The sequence below is a fragment of the Acomys russatus genome, chromosome 1, assembly GCF_903995435.1.
Source record: "Acomys russatus chromosome 1, mAcoRus1.1, whole genome shotgun sequence".
NCBI lineage: Eukaryota > Metazoa > Chordata > Mammalia > Rodentia > Muridae > Acomys > Acomys russatus.
Window position 1 is genome coordinate 107,273,952 of NC_067137.1, and position 16,639 is coordinate 107,290,590.

The window sequence follows — 16,639 nt, forward strand, 5'->3', positions numbered from 1 at the left end:
TGGCCTTGTTGGAGGAGGTGTCTCACGGGGCCAGGCTTTGAGGTTTCAAACAGACCACGCCGTTCCCAGTTAGATCCCTCTGACTCCTACTTGGGGATCAAGATATAAGCTCGCAGCTGTTGCTTCAGCACCACTACCTGTCTTCTGCTGCTGCTAAGTTCCCTCCATGGTCATCATGGATGCTAACCTTCTGGACTGTAAGCCCAATAATATGCTTTCTTTATAGGTCATGTTTTGTTATGGTAATTGAAAAGTAACTAATTACAGTAAGACTTGTGTCACTTAATGTCCATTAATTTCAAGTGATCTGATAATTTTCCACAACACTAACCTGTGATGTGTACCTTATTTAAAAGGGAAAATTTTAAATACACGTCCATACTCATATGGATATTACTCATGTCTGACAAGTAAAATAATGTAGAGTTTAAAAACTAAGAGTAGTGGGAAAGCTCAGTGGTTAAAGGTACAGAAACAAAACAGGCCTTGCTTCAATAAGGTGGAAAGAGATAGCTACTTCCTGAAAGCTCACCTCTTACATGCTATGGCATACACACACATGCAGATGCATATGTGAGTGCATGAATATTTTAAAAATATGACTGATATCCCTATCTTATTCATAAATGTATTGAAATTTGTTCATCAACTCCATATTATTAAAGATATATTAATAATAGGCACACATCGCCAATCTAAATGGTTTTATAAATCTGTTCAGGAAGACATGATTTCTAGACACATGTGATGATCTAGACACGGCCTCCAGACAGTGCTGTTGCACTGTCCCTCAACTGATGCTACAAACCATCTCAATCCAGTTATCATACCAGGAAGGGCATGATAGGTAATTACAATGGGAAAGGTAGAATTCTTTGCCAAGTTACCCTTTTGCCTTACCTCACAGCCATTTTCTCAGGTAGCATTCATGCTTCCTTCATCCATATGCCACCCATCTGACACCTTACCACCCACGCACCACTTATGTTTATGCAGAAAATGCCAAGATAATCACTTCCAGGAAATTTTATTATGAAACTCAGGCAACTCTGGCTTCAACTCTTTTTTTTTTTTTTTTTTTTTTTTTGGTTTTTCGAGACAGGGTTTCTCTGTGTAGCCTTGGCCATCCTGGACTCACTTTGTAGACCAGGCTGGCCTCAAACTCACAACGATCCGCCTGCCTGCCTCTGCCTCCCGAGTCTTGGGCTCTGGCTTCAACTCTTGAGTCTTAGCCCCATTGCCTGGCCAAGCAGGGAGAACTCATTCTCCAATCTCACCAGCAGGGTGCAGCAGGGAGAACAGTCTTGCTATACGTTCTCAGAGGACCTAATAGGAGATTTGGTGGTTACTACTGCTTATCTTTCATACCTCCCACCCCACCCCCATCACACACACACACACACAAACACACACACACATGCACTCGCCCAGCCCACCCCTCCCCTGTAGCTGTGGGGGACAAACCAAAGGAATTAATACATGTGCTTACTGCATATTTGAAAAAGTAAATGTGATTATTTCATTCACATGCAGTAAGCCTTTAGAATGTGTTTATTTGAGAGCTGACAGAGATACCCAGAAGATGATGCCTCTTATGCAACCAAAGAACCCTTCAAATGTTCTCTGAAATCCTCTATCCAAGCCAAACTTGCAGGCTTTGGACTTTACACCTCCCTTTTCTGTACACATAGGTACTAGGACTAGATCCCTGGTCTGAGGAATTTGAAAAGTTCCTTAGGAAAAGTTCCCTCAGCTGTCACTCAAAGAGAACCCCTCTTCAGTTTAGTTTGCTAAACTGAATTTCAAAAAAAAAAAAAAAAAAAGATCATTTTAGCTTGTTTCATGTGCTCTCTTCTTACTAAATTCCCAGAGAGTTTCCTTTAAAAGTGTAATTTAAACCTATTGGTGAAAGCCTTAATCCCAGCACTGAGGAGACAGAAGCAGGCAGATCAAGGATTTCAAGGCCAAACTGGTCTACATAGTGAGTTGCAGGCCATCACAGTCTACACTCTGAGACTGTCTTAATATGTTATTAAAAACAATTTCTTTCAAACAATTCCTTCACTTGCTTGGTTAGAGTTACTCCTAGATATTTTATATTGCTTGTGGCTATCGTGAAGGGTGTAGTTTCTCTAATTTCTTCCTCTGCACGATTGTCCTTTGTATATAGGAAGGCTACTGACTTTTGAGTTAATTTTGTATCCAGCCATTTTGCTGAAGGTATTTATCTGCTGTAGTTCTCTGGTGGAATTTTGGGAGTCACATATGTATACTATCATATCATCTGCAAATAGGGATAATTTGACTTCCTCCTTTCCCATTTGGATCCCCTTGATCTCCTTTTGTTGTCTTATTGCTCTACCTAGAACTTCAAGTACTATATTGAAGAGATATGGAGAGAGTAGACAGCTTTGCCCGGTCCCCAATTTTAGAGAAATTTCCTTGACTATCTCTCCATTTAATTTGACTAGATGAAGAGGCATGTCCCATGAAAGTCTTCACTTACCAGGAGATTGGATAGATGTGAGGACATCCTATTGGGACTCTAGGTGAAGGTGAAAGAAGTATTGGAGAATAGGGAGATAGAAGGATCCAAAGGGTCCTAGAAACCTACAAGAAGAACATCATGATGGGCAAATCTGGGCCCAGGGGTTCTGCTCAAACTATGCATCAACCAAGGACAATACATGCAGTAAGCATTGAACCCCTAGTCAGATCTAGCCAATGGACAAGACATGTGCTTACTGCATATTTGGAGTTGAGAGCGGGGACTGACTCTGACATGAACTCTGATGCCCCATATTTGACCACTTCCCCTTGGTGGGGAGGCCTGGTGGCACTCAGAGAAAGACTAAGCAGGCTACCAAGATGAGACTTGATACCCTATGATCATATACAGGGGAGGAGGTCCTCCTCAGTCACAGTCATAGGGGAGGGCAATAGGGTGAAAGCGGGAGGGAGGAATGGGAGGATACAAGGTATGGGATAACAATTAGATGTAATCTGAATAAAGTAATTAAGCAAATTTTTAAAAAAGAAAAAAAACAATTTCCTTTTAAAAAAAAGATTCGGGCCGGGCGTGGTGACGCACGCCTTTAATGCCAGCACTCGGGAGGCAGAGGCAGGTGGATTGCTGTGAGTTTGAGGCCAGCCTGGTCTACAAAGAGAGTCCAGGACAGCCAGGGCTACACAGAGAAACCCTGTCTCGAAAAACAAAACAAAACAAAACAAAAAACAAAACTTCTTTCTTTACACTGCAAGAAAAAAGGAAAAGATTTAGAATAGTAATTTCTTTTCCTGTTTGCATTTATTCATGTATGTCTCCAATAATAAGCCTGTACATTGCAATAAACCTCCAGCTTAATATATATGATCATAGTTACTTTGTCAATTTTCTTATCATTGTATTAATGTATCTGCCTTTCCGAAATGAATTTGGTCATGCCACAATGTTATCATACCGTCCTGTATCATAACCCTCTCCTCCTCTTCCAGGTTCCTGGCTAAACATTTCTCTTTCGGGAAGTTTCTGAGGGAGCAGATCTGTTTTAATCCTGCCAGAAAGTTTTAAACATTAAGTTCCAGGGCTTTCTTGATGCTTCCCAGTAGGCGCTCCTGAGGAAAACTGACTACAGCTTAACCTTCTAGATTCCACTCTAAGATGGTGCTTCCTAGGCTCAAAACTACAACTAGAGGCCAAGCGTGGTGGCGCACGCCTTTAATCCCAGCACTGGGAGGCAGAGGCAGGTGGATCGCTGTGAGTTCGAGGCCAGCCTGTTCTACAAAGTGAGTCCAGGACAGTCAAGGTCATTACACAGAGAAACCCTGTCTCAAAAAGCCAGGGAAAAAACAAAAACAAACAGAAAACAAAAAGAAAAACAAAAAAATTCCTACAACTAGAAATTTCAACAAAAGCCCCCAGTAATCAGGAAAGCTGATGCCAGAAACTCCAAAGTTAACCTATAGAAACATTGGTTTACAACCTGTTTTTGTGGAAATGTACATTTTGATCATTCTGATATGAAATCAATACTATCAAGGAACTTGGTGATACATGAAGTGTTGCATACGTTTGGCAGACAGACCAGTAACATTCTCAACTCAGGCACGAGAAACCTCTAAACCCTAATTTTTGAATTGGCCCTAAAAATTACATTGTGACAAAATGCAATGTAGAGTTATTTTTCACTCAGAAATTCTCATTGGCTAGCTGTAATTAAGTTTAAAATTAATGTTCTGTAGAAGTGATGTCAAGCATGCAACTTTTGAAAAATTGATTTAAATAGTATAATTTTGACCTGAAAGAATTTACTTACCAAAGTATTGCAACAGGAACACAAACATGCCATATATTACTCTTTAATTAAAGTTTTGTTTTACAATATGTTCTTGCCGGTGGGACATTTCCAAATGGTTAAGTGTGATAAGAAAGCATATTCAAACAGCGTACCATCAGAAGAAAAAGCTTCAGAGAAAGTCCTGTCCTTCATGTGGCATGAGATGGAAAGCACACCACACAAATCCCTTCCTGGGGAATGCTGTCCACGTGAGTCGCTTGTGCTTAGTTGGGCTGGCACCCTTCTCATGGAGGGTGATGCTTCCCACCACGTGAAATCAGAGTGAGGGCAGAGCATTATGTCTGGCAGCTAATCCTAGATCTAAAATTCTAGAAGGTCCACACTGTAAAGCAACAGTCTGGCGATGGCGGGGGACAGGACAGACAGACATATGGACAACACAACACACGTCAGTTAAAGGTGCCAGCTTGTCCTCCACATCTCACAAAGTGAACCTAGCCTGGGCCAAGAACAGCACTCTCCCCTTCAAACCTGACTCGTTCTGACCGTAGGATGTGCCCAAATGGGATGGAAGAGGGGACCAAGTACCTAGAACTGATCCTACAGTGAGGACAGCTAAACTTAAGTGCCCCCTGAAAACCACAACAGATAAGTATGGGGTGTGGATTTAGGGAAGGAACCTCTTGTTAACTAAGTTCCTTCTTTCAACCTAGAGGAAACAAAGCCTCGTCAAGGCTTCTCTAATGGTAATGTAAACCTGAACCTGATCGTGGGGAAAATAAATACAGGGAGAACCGCTAATAAACAAAGTAAGTCACTGACAATGGCAGACCTTGAATTTCCTGTGCATAGTAGCCCTTAATCATCCACCCCCAAGCTCCTAAGACCCCACTCTCCATCTCAGCTCTCAGCGTGAGTATAGGTAATACTGCCTTTGTGTACTGACCAAGCCACCTTATGTGACCACCATAGCCACTTACTCTTGTCCTCGTCATCGCACATACTCATAGCCTTTCTCTTTGAAATAGTACCCATTGTTGTTTAAAATATAAAGCCACATATATAAACTTATTTTTAACAAAGTGCTTAAAACCGTCCCATGAATTATTCTTTCTTCATTTTCAATCAATAAAATCAAATTCATTTATGCTTATTAATACTGAAAAAATAGTGAATCTGATTCTTTGATTTTAAATAATGTGCCTTTATCCCCAACTTTACATTAACTGACTCAGTATCATAACAAATTGAGCTCTTATTTGGAAAATATAGAAGGTACAAATATATAGAACTTTTAAAAAACATTCTGAATATAAAAATGCTTTCTATATTTCAAAATAACACTTTGATATTTTTTAGTTTTGGATTTGGTAAATAAACCACTTAGTTCCCCCATGGTTTTTATTCTTAAACAAAAGCTAATAATGGTTTTAAATACAGTTTCTCAAGAACCACTCACTCTGTGGATACCCACAGAAAAGTTCAGCTTCCAGATTAAAAAAAAAAAAAAGCCCTATTTAGTCATAAAATTACATTATCAAAAATTAGCTTAGGATAGAAGTCTGTGCACCTTAATGATTGCCATAGCTGCCCAGTACAGCGTCAATAAGACAGAGAACTGTCTAGAAAACACAGTCTCCAGAGTGTGTGCAAGTGCTGCAAACTGGGCAGATGCGGCCAGGGCACCGAGCCTGCCTTCGTCAGCCTGTGCTTAGCGTGCCTCTTCAGCTCTCCGTACCACACTTCCTGTTCAGGGTCTCCACACGGGACTGCTGGGGACTAAGTAGGAGCTGCACTTCTTTCTTTCTTTTCCTTTTTAAGCTGTAAACACTTCCCATGATTGGGTCCCCATAAAAAGCACGGGAGCTTAAATGAGCCTGGAGCTTTTCAGGAACTGAACGAGAACTCTGTACACAAATGTATACTGGCCCAGCGTCTGCACCAGCATCATTCTCTGTTGTCGCAGCATGCCCAGCACTCTGGGGATGTCCAGAACCTGGTGGAGAGAAACCGTGATGAAGAAAACATTCCTAGGGGAAACGAGCACTACAAAGGCTGCCACCCTCACAGAAATCTACCCAGAAGACAGACAGACAGACAGACAACCCTCTGTCTACCCGAGAGTCTTCTGTGATAACCTAAGATCTGGTTTGTTTTAGCTACAAATAAAATGCCCATGCAGATTATTTCTTCAACCTAGCTGCAGCATACTGACTTGTAAATCAATTACATGCAAGTGATACTTCACTAAGATTCAACAAAAACACAGTGTGCTAGGCACTGCTAGCATCAAGGCAACACTTCCCACGACTGCTGGGCAGCACTAATGCTAGAAGTGCTAAGGGTGGTAAGGGTGTTACAGAAAAAAACAAAGCAGTAAGCTCACACTGGAAAAGACACTAGATAAGACAAAATTAAATGGCCTTCAGTATTATATAACATCTCAGTCCTTACTGACAGTCGGAGCTGAAACCTCTAACACAGAGCCTTTTAAAACCACACTTAGCATCACCATAGTCCTGGAAAACGTGTTCAGGAAGATACTGGGCCACTACGCCCCTCTCCTCCCCAGCCCTAACTCTCCCCACCAGGAACATGGAGCTCAGCATAACTCCTCACCTCATTGTGTTCCAGACAGGCAATCATGATCTCTGACAAAATGACAACACCAGTTCTTCCTACGCCAGCACTGCAGTGCACCAACAAGGGAGGGTTGGGGCTTTTGGGTTCACTTGTACTGTTTGTATGACGTCGAACAGACTGGATCTCTTCAAGGTATGCTATAAAGAATTGGTCAAATACAAAAGTACTCAGGGACAGCGGCACATCAAACCAACAACCATCCTGTTCTCTACACTGAAAGGACTGCAGACAAGGAGCACTGGACACTGGGATACCAGGGCTACCTGATGGTGACTGCAGGCAAGTTGGTACCGCAGCCAAAACAAGGAGACATGTGAGTCAGCCCATTGAGATGTAACAAGAATAAATTAATAAAAAATTAAAAATAAATAAATAAATAAAACTAGCCATCTCCTAAGAATGCCTTCTTGCACTGGCAAAATGGCAGTGTGGGTGAGGGCACTCACCAAGACTGATGACCTGAGTCAAATCCCTAGGAGCAACATGGTGGAAAGAAAGAACAAACAAGCCGGGCATGGTGGCAACGCCTTTAATCCCAGCAGTCAGGGAGGCAGAGGCAGGCAGATCACTGTGAGTTCGAGGTCAGCCTGGTCTACAAAGTGAGTCCAGGACAGTCAAGGCTACACAGAGAAACCCTGTCTCAAAAAAACCAAAAAATTAAAAATTAAAATTTAAGAAAGAACAAACTTCTCCAAGGTACATTCTGACCTCACACATGTGATGTGGCACATGGACACATGTGCATATGCACATACACACACACACACACACACACACACACAAAACTACAAATCAACCCTCTGTTAAGCCTCCTCAAACACATTATTTTAAAGCAAACAAAGCTTCCATGAAATAATAGAAAGGGACTATTTTAGAAACCTAAGACAAAGGAAGCTGCCTATAAAACAAGACACTTACATAAAAATCCCTTGAGGTCTTCGGGACAGCCATGCTCAGGCCAGTCCGTGTACTGGAGATGCCAAACTGTCCTCTCCTGCCCCGTGAGAAGGTGCTTCATTTTCAAACCTGTAGTGGCATAGCAGCCCGAGTCCGTGCGGAAGCGAGTTGTGATCTTAAACCTTCCATAGGTGACAGTGTTGTGCCTTGAACCAAGTCTTGGCCAATACCTACAGCTCTTCTCCCGGCCACCCTCCTGTTAAAGACAAGCGCAGTTCAGCGGCAGCCCGGCCTGGTGGGGCGTTGGCCACACAGCCCTTATGAGGCCAGGCCACAGTGTCACCTGCTATTTTCTCTAAAGGTCAACGCTTTGAGCACTCACCTCTTCCGCTGTCACCATTGCTATAATTGTGATTCCCTGCTCCCATACCATCTGCCAAAAGTCCTGGCAGGTATTTTGTAACGGTCCCTGTGTGGCAATATAATCCCATTCAATTCCACTGACAGAGACCTAAAATCAGACAAAGTTAAAAGCTTAGTGTGTGCACGCACATGGAATATGCGTGCATAGCTGTTCATGTGTTTGTGGTAACAGTAGAAACTGACAGATTTCTGTCTTAACCTTTCCCTCATTAATACGATTGCCACTGCTGACATCTTTATAAACATATGTACCATGAGTTCATGTGACATCTCATTGACTTGCAGCTTCTGCTCACCTCTCAGTTTTAGTTTTTATCTACACAATAAAATAACTGCAGCCCATAGGGTCAGTGCACCTGGTGCCAGCACATCACATCACAAGTCCTCTTGTTGTGATGGCAACACCAGCATCACAGTACCCTAAATCACAGACACAATTTGCCATGATGAAGTATTAAATATGCTTGGGAAAGTATTAGCAAGTCAAAATATAAGCTAATGCCAGATCTCAATGAGAAAAGAATTATCTTCCATTTAGAATGGTCTCCATCATCCGGAAGACCAAGTTCCCACTCACGATTTTATGGTCCCCAGTGCTAACATAACAAGGAGTTACTGTAGTTACAGCCAAGAAAGCAGGTTTAACCATGGTCTGCCAGTAACTGCTGACAGTCACTTCTGAGTGCCCTTAAATGTGAGAGCCTGTGCCAAGCCCTGCTCCACACAGCCTCCCTCTGAAGCTGCCGTCCCTCAGCACCAGCTCTGAGCCCTCTCACTAGGCTCCCTTCCAGCAGCAGCATGTGGTCAACACGGCAGTGGTTAAATAAATGGTAGCCCCAGAATTGCTGAGAGATCTAGCACTTGACCCAATCGGCTCAATTCTGAAATTTATATTCCTTCCATGACTCCTCAGCTTGTAGCTAAAGATTCTGAAACTCCACTACAAAAAAAAAAAAAGTATATACATATAGTCATTCCATTTTACCCATGCAGTCTCAAGAGACTAAATGAGTTATTCCAAAGGTAAGTTTGGTTTCTGAATACACGACACTCATATAAAAAGCAAGGCAGTACATGCATTGATTCCTCAAAACCATTAAGCAGGCCGTTAATCCCAGCACCTTCAGATGTAGAAGCAGGCTATCTCTGATTCTGGCTCTCACCTTGATATGTGATGCGTTGATGTAGCCAGTGTTGTTCTCTTTGGTTGGTACCAATTCTACTCTCGCATCATCATAGGGAAGCACATCTTGGAATCTATTTCGTTCTGCATTTTCAGGGAGCCGGGCTGTTGAGCACTCCCCATCAACTGGCCGTTTTTTAAGAATCCTTTCATATTCCGTGAAGACCATTCCTTGCTCTAGCCGCTGTTCCAGAATCTTACACTATAAAAGAGGACATATACGGCGAATAACAGTTACCTGTCACAGCTGTGTGTATTCTTAAAATCTTGTTTTCTGCTTCAAGGTCTAATATTGTCAAATATGAAAAATTCTACATGAAACCAAACCAGAATTTTTTTACAAGTCACGAATATCAGGACAAAAGACATAATGTTGTTGTCAGATGTAGAACACAAAATCAGTTTGAAAGCTGGCCTTGGGCAGTTTGCAAACTTGACGTCTAAGCCTCTGGTCAGCTTTGTGATCCACAAGAAACAGAATTCTCCTGGCATAGGACAGGCAGGTCTAGAAGCCACACGCAAGTGCTCCAGCTTAAAACAAATGTACAGAAGATGCTGAAAGCAGCAGCAAACCCTAGCAGCCACCTTCTGCTGCAGCCGCAAGGAAATGATCACCTGTCCTAATGGAAAACAATAAAAAAAATCTCACAAAGAATTTTGAGAATTCCGTGTTAAATTCTAATTGAGAAACAAGATGATGAACAGTGAATTGTCTGCTTTCTTTTCTATGTGTCCTTACACACAGGTTCTTACTTTGAGGAAATAAAACAATCAAGAACTTTCAGAAGCAAAAAAACTTTATCAACATTGAAGCCTGAAATTATTTAAGACATTGAAGCCACACACTCACTCCAGCTGTGACCCAGATAGTAACATTCCATAACATTCATTTATGACTATTAAATCACCTCAGAAAGAAAATTCACCGAAACTGCATGAGGGCACTTTGGAGGAAGCTGGGCGCCCTCCACTCACTCACCCTCTCGTCATTCGTCGCTCTGGTGGACACTTCCTTTCCTTCATCAGGCAGGGGTAGTCGGGACAGGGAGAGGCCATTGAGAGCAGCCAGCTTGAGGGGACCAATTTTTTTTGCGTCTGCTCGAGTCTTTTTCATTCCCTGTAAGAAAATATTTACACACACATAGAAAATGTACCCGGACACAACCCTTTGAAAAGAAATGTCAACAGGCTAAAGAGGAGACAGAGGCAGAGCTCTCCCTGTTAGCACCCAAGGAGAGACTCCACTCCTTCCCACAGGGCTGCCCAGCAAGCTGTAGGGAGAAGACATTCCTTTCAAGGCCAGAGCTCTGATAAGGCCTCAGATAGAAGGCGTTGACTCCAGTTGGTTACAGGGCTCTGTCGCAATGAAAGGTGAGGCTGTAGGAGGCCGCATTCTTACAGAACCACCCAACTTCCAATCGTGACAGCAAAACTCAGCTCTAGTCCACACAAAACGGGCAAAAACGGTATCCGTGGGTTGCAATAGCCTTTTCTTCTCTTGTTTTGAGTCAGGGTCTCACTACGTAGCCTTGGCTGGCCTGCCTGGTCTCAAACTCACAGACATCCATGCACGGGGCTCTGCCTCCTGAGTGCTGGGATAAAACGCACACCACCACCATGCCCGGCGGCCTTCCCTGTTTCACATATTCACATGTGCCTCGAGCCTCTAAGAACGATCACATTTCTACACAGCTGAAATCTCTCTCAGGAAAGCAGAGTGGAGGGAGAGCATCCGTGGAGCGCTGGCCTGTGAAAACAGGCATTGCCCCAAGTTCTCGGGGCCTCGCGACTTCCCTCGCTGCGGCAGGTAAGCCCGAGATTTATAGAGTATTCTCGGTTCTTGTAAAGAAACCAGCTTACTCCATCAGCCTAAAGATGCCATAATCCTCAGGATCAAAACCACAGAGAGAAAAGAAAAGACATTTTGGCGAGGAAGATGCTGTAGGATTGCCGACATTGGAGAATGTGTGTGTGCTGCTATGGCACGTACCAGAGGCTAGATATGGCATCCACCATCTCCTCTACCGTCCTCTGCCTTACTCCTTGAGACAAGGTCTTTCTCACAGAACCCAGTCTGACTACCCAGAAACCTACTGGGATCTACCTAGTTCCACCGCACAATGCTGGCATTACAAGCTGGGCTAGCTTTCACATGGGTGCTAGGGGTTTGAACTCAGGTCCCCTTGGCTGCCCAGAGAGCAGTCTGACCCAATGAGCCATCCCTCCAGCCCCTTGGATACTTTGTAACATCATAGTTCATCTTGCCTGTGAGCTTCCCCCATAATGCAATTCAGACTTAAGAGTAATCAGAATCCTGGGTTAAAGCCCAAATAAAAAAATTAACTAACATGATCACGTAAGTCACCATTACCATGTAAGCCTTACCTAAACAGAAAAACAGAAAGAGAGAGAGAGCGGGAAAGGCGGGCACAACAGACTGGCACGAAGACCAACACTTCCTGAATCAGCTGCGCAGAAAACAGTGGTGTGCTGCAGTGTTTAGCAACCGGCTTCCAAGGAAAGGCTCCCTTCAGTGGCCAGTTTCCACGGCATGGCCACTCCTCACAGCTACTTCCCAACTGCCCAAGAATGTCATAGGGCTCACAAGAGTCCTAAAACCTCACAGATCCTGCTAGCTTGTCTTAGCTGACTCTAGTGCACCTGTGCCTGAAATCCAAACACCCTACACTGACAAACCGGAGGAGGGTGGTTCAGGACCAGCTGTGGTTATCCCTTACCAGGCTCATGGTTTCCAGTGCAAAATCTGCAGGGCTTCCTAGGTGAGAACCACACTGCATGGGCACAAAGGATGCATCAAAGAGCCAGTCTTTATGCAGATGTGTGAGCACCCAAACCAGTCTGCCTTAGAGATAACAATCTAGTCCCTGGAGGTGGAGGCCATGGGTGGAGAACTCCACACTGCTCCCTCTTGTCTAACACTTACTCAGTGCGCTTCCTTAACTTGACCTCGCGTTAGTGTTCTGTCGGTTGAGTAGTGACATGGTCGGGTAATGCCACCATGAAGGGGGCAGAGGCTTCAGCAGTGGGAAGTGACCTCTTCCACCCTTGGGAAGCTGAGGAACTAAACTTGTGAGGCAGCAACACAGTCACAAGTTAATACTGACTAAAGCATTGTTGATGTTTTGCAGGATTCTTTTTAGGCTCCCCAGAACTCTCTGAGGTCTTCTCACTTGCAAATGGGAAAACTGGGTCATGGAGACTATGTAGCTGGCACAAGGTCACCAGCTGCCTCCATTATAAAGGAATGGGCATCAAAACAATACAAACAAAACTTTGTTTAAAAATAGTGACACTCAGGGCTGGAGAGATGGTTCAGTGGTTAAGAGCGCCACCTGCTCTTCCAAAGGTCCTGAGTTCAATTCCCAGCAACCACATGGTGGTTCATGATCATCCGTAACGTGATGTGATTCCCTCTTCTAGCCTGTGGATGTGCATGCAGGCAGAACACTGTATACACAATAATAAATAAATAAATCTTAAAAAAAAAAAAAATAGTAACACTGAGGCATTTACTTCAGAAGGTGGATTTCCGTGTTTAAGCACAGTGGGACTTAAACTGACAAATGGACAGAGAAGAGATGACTGTCCTGGGGTAATGGAGATGGAAGCCAAGGTAGGATGTGTGAAGGGCCCTGTCCACTGATGGGCTATGCACTACACAGCAGGGCCTATAGTCAGCCGCAGGCTGTTTACTGGTTCCTCTGGACCACAGCCTCCAAGCATATCGTCCAACAGGTAAAATACCTGGGCAAAAGAGATGGTCCAATTACATAACTTTACTAAAAAGTGTAAAAGATGAGAGAAAATTTGTATTTCAAGAGAAGCAACTTAATCAAAGCCCTCAGTGTAAGCTGAGCCTGCCAGACCCCGTTCAAAATATACTAAACTTCTCTCACTGTTGAACAATTATAGAGGTAATGGCAAGCTGGTTACCTTGAGGAGGTCAGGGGGTTGGAGGGGTTTGGTCTCTTCACGTCTTGGGAAATTAAAGGGTATTCTGCTCAGCAAGTGTCATTGTAAGAATTTGTGCTCCTCATAAAAACAGTGGCCAGTTCTTACTGCAGTGTCAAGGAAAGCCCCATGCCCCTGGCTTGGGGACTCAGGTAGTGACTGTGGAAACCCCATACTGTACTGCCCTAATGCTTCTCAGCATTACTTAATATTTACCAGTTATTTAGTATTTATGAGTCAGCTTCTTTATCTGTGAAATAGGCTTTAACATTGGGTTCATTATAAGCTGGACACAGCAAAGATGAAATCTTGGCACATGGTGAATGTTCTGGAAAAGGCAGCTACAGAAAACAGCACCTCCACCACAATGCATAGAGCACTGGCCTTTGCACACTCAGGAAAAAATAAAACTCAGCTTAAAATTCCATCCTTTACTAATTAAAACAACTCTTAAATCTGTGCCCTCTCTTCAACTGTTTTTCCTGTATATACTGGTCTTTCATAAGCATTCTGATCCTGTGAGTCCAGCCTACCAGGAGGGCCTTTGTCTCTTCGCGGCCCTCACACAAACCCTACTCCAGAAGTACACGTATGAGAGTTCCTCAGGCCTTGGGTGCAGCCTAACAAGAGATGGGGCGGGAGAACTTTGGTTGACAGGACACAGTGGTCGAATGAATGCACGCATCACTCTGACTTGGTTCTGGTGCCGGGCATGGGACAAGGTGCTGGCCGTTCAGAGCTGCGTGCCTGAGCAGTGCAGCGTGGTGACTATGCATGGACACACTTACAAACAGATCCACAGAGGCTTAGCTGATGGCAGAGGACTCAGAAAAAATTCAGCGCAGAGTAGCCAGGCTTCAGCGGCAACTGCTACTCAGTGCAATACAACACAGAACACTGTGGCTATAGAGATAAGTGGAAAACTCCAGGTCAGTCACTCACTGGTTGCATGACCTTGGAAATGTTACTTAATATTTACAAGTCAGCTTCTTTATCTGTGAAATAGGCTATAACAATGGGTTCATTATAAGCTGGGCACAGCAAAGATGAAATCTTGGCACATGGTAAATGTTCTGAAAAAGACAGCTACAGAAAACAGCCCTCGCTAGTCTCCTGCATTTTGTCTTAAATGCGTAGGAAGTGCGTCCCTGTGAGGAGAGCCACCATGTCTACATGGACTTTCTTGAGTGCCCCGCTCACTTCACTCATCCCCTTAAAGAGACCGACTCTGCTGAGTCCAGAGTCACTCCCAGCCCAGAGAGGGCACGGCCAAGATACCTGGATCCTGCCTCAAACCTTGACAGCTACATAAAGGCCAGACTCAGGGATACAGTCTCAGATGCCTCTCAAGACATCACTTGAAAAGTCTGAACAAATGTAGTTCTGGGGTGCCTTGTTGCCCCACAGGGCTTTAAAGGGTGCTCACCAAAGCAATCTTGTCTGGAGTAACGAAATGTCCCCCTCTTCCTCAGCCCATTACTAAGATGGCTCGGAGACTCCTCCCATGCCCTCCCTTAGGCCTGATGGCACCCAACTTACCTCTAGCAGAACCACGACCACCCTCATCAGCACACAGTGTTTCCACATAAACATGCGCATGCCCCATATGAGGCAAAAATCAGAGCCGGGGCAGGAACTGACAGTTAAGAGAAAAGGCAAAAAACCAAGAACCACTGGTACTGAGGGAAGAGGAGACAGAGTAATCAGAAGTTGAAAACACAGAATAAGAGGCCTGCCCTCCATGTCTGAGGCACCTCTGCTCTCGGGCAAACTTACCCCTAGTGGTGGGAGTCCTTCCACAGTGTTCTTCTTCCCAGACAGGAGATCTGACACTGGCCTTTTCTTGAGAGAGTCCCTCCTAACTCGGTATCTCCCTGATGTTGTGAGGTCAGACTCGGACATGGAAGGGGTCAGCAGCCCATCTCTTCGGGGCCGGTGGGTTTCTACAAGCAGGTGGACAGGGCTGATGTCCTTTGTCCTCTTCTCAGGCTCTGTAATGTGGGACTTGGGCTCAAGAATATGCAGGGGGCCAGTGAGTGGAGTCCCTGAAGCACAGGGGTAATTTAGCTGTTGCTCCTGGGAGTAAGTAGCAGTCAGGCGGGGCTCGGACGCAGCCGAGACAGCGCGTGCTCTGCCGCCGTCCTCTAGGTCCTCCTCCTCCTCACTGCTGTGTATCAGCATGGTGGCATCAGAAAGGGACTTCTTGTGGCTGAATCTGCCACTCTCCTGCTCTTCGGTCTCCTCATGCTTCGTTCGCTCAGAGAAGACGCTGGATTGCGAGCCTGCTGAGAAAGTCCGTGGGGCCACGTCTGCCGCTGAGGCTGACATGGTCCTCTCCTTGAGCCTCAGGCCTTCGAAACCATGTGTGAGCCCTGCAATTTCAATACTGTTCCTCTTCTGTAGGTGGGCGTGCCGAGCCGCTGTGAGGGGCTCGCTGACCTCCTGCAGAGAGTGTGCCACTGGCAAGCTGTCCTCCTGGAAGGTCTGCACCGAGTGATGGACTCGCCTGGTGATGAGATCCGGATTGCTGCTGCTGATGTAGAGGTGGCGGGACAGGTCTGGGGTGCTGTTGGCAGGCCTTGGGTAAGGGTATGGCGGGGGTGGCCGGTATACCTGTGTTCTCATAATGTTTGGAGCTGGGTAGTCCTGGGCTTGGAGCTGCACATTTGTCAGCTCAGGCACACTGACAGCGCCCACCACAGGTCGCCTCTCAGCAGGGTAGGGATATGGAGACTGGCTGTGGAAACTGTAGTTCAAGTTAAATGGGTAGTGGGCAGACTGGGGTGAGGTGAGGGGTGCATGCTCCCGAATCTCAGGCTGGCTGTAGACCAGAGCGTCAGGCCGGCTATATGCGTAAGAGCTGCCAATGTTGAGGTTCCTCAGCGAGTGGCTGTGCCTGTCCGCGTGCACCATGCCTCTACTGAGCTGCTTCATCACCGTCTCATAGTCGGGGGTTGGGCGGTAAGATGGGGGGATCAGGGCACTGTGCCGGTGCGATGGGATGTAGTCGGGTCTCATGACGTCACTGCCGGTAATGCTTGGGTTGGAAGACATAGGGGAGGGCTGCAAATAGGGCTGAGGGGTATTTAAGGAGTTCGTACTGTGTGCACTGTAGACACTGCCGTTGCGGATGCGACCATTGAGGTCAATTTGAGTTCTGTCCAAACTTGTCTGGGAGTGACAATAGAATCCATTCTTGTTGGGCACAAAGATGCTATCTGAG

General features: G+C 45.1%; 1 protein-coding gene across 1 annotated transcript in view; it reads right to left on the minus strand.

Annotated features, from left to right (window-relative positions):
• Positions 1-6,100: 6,100 nt before the first annotated feature.
• Ptpn21 (protein tyrosine phosphatase non-receptor type 21) overlaps positions 6,101-16,639 on the minus strand; it is a 53,629-nt gene continuing 43,090 nt past the window's right edge. The window contains exons 12-18 of the mRNA XM_051150278.1: positions 15,193-16,634; positions 10,424-10,561; positions 9,425-9,646; positions 8,221-8,349; positions 7,860-8,094; positions 6,918-7,078; positions 6,101-6,294 (exon numbers count right to left, since the gene is read on the minus strand). Of these exons, the coding sequence (XP_051006235.1) occupies positions 6,166-6,294; positions 6,918-7,078; positions 7,860-8,094; positions 8,221-8,349; positions 9,425-9,646; positions 10,424-10,561; positions 15,193-16,634 (2,456 nt within the window). The 3' untranslated portion in view covers positions 6,101-6,165. The remainder of the gene's footprint in view (positions 6,295-6,917; positions 7,079-7,859; positions 8,095-8,220; positions 8,350-9,424; positions 9,647-10,423; positions 10,562-15,192; positions 16,635-16,639) is intronic.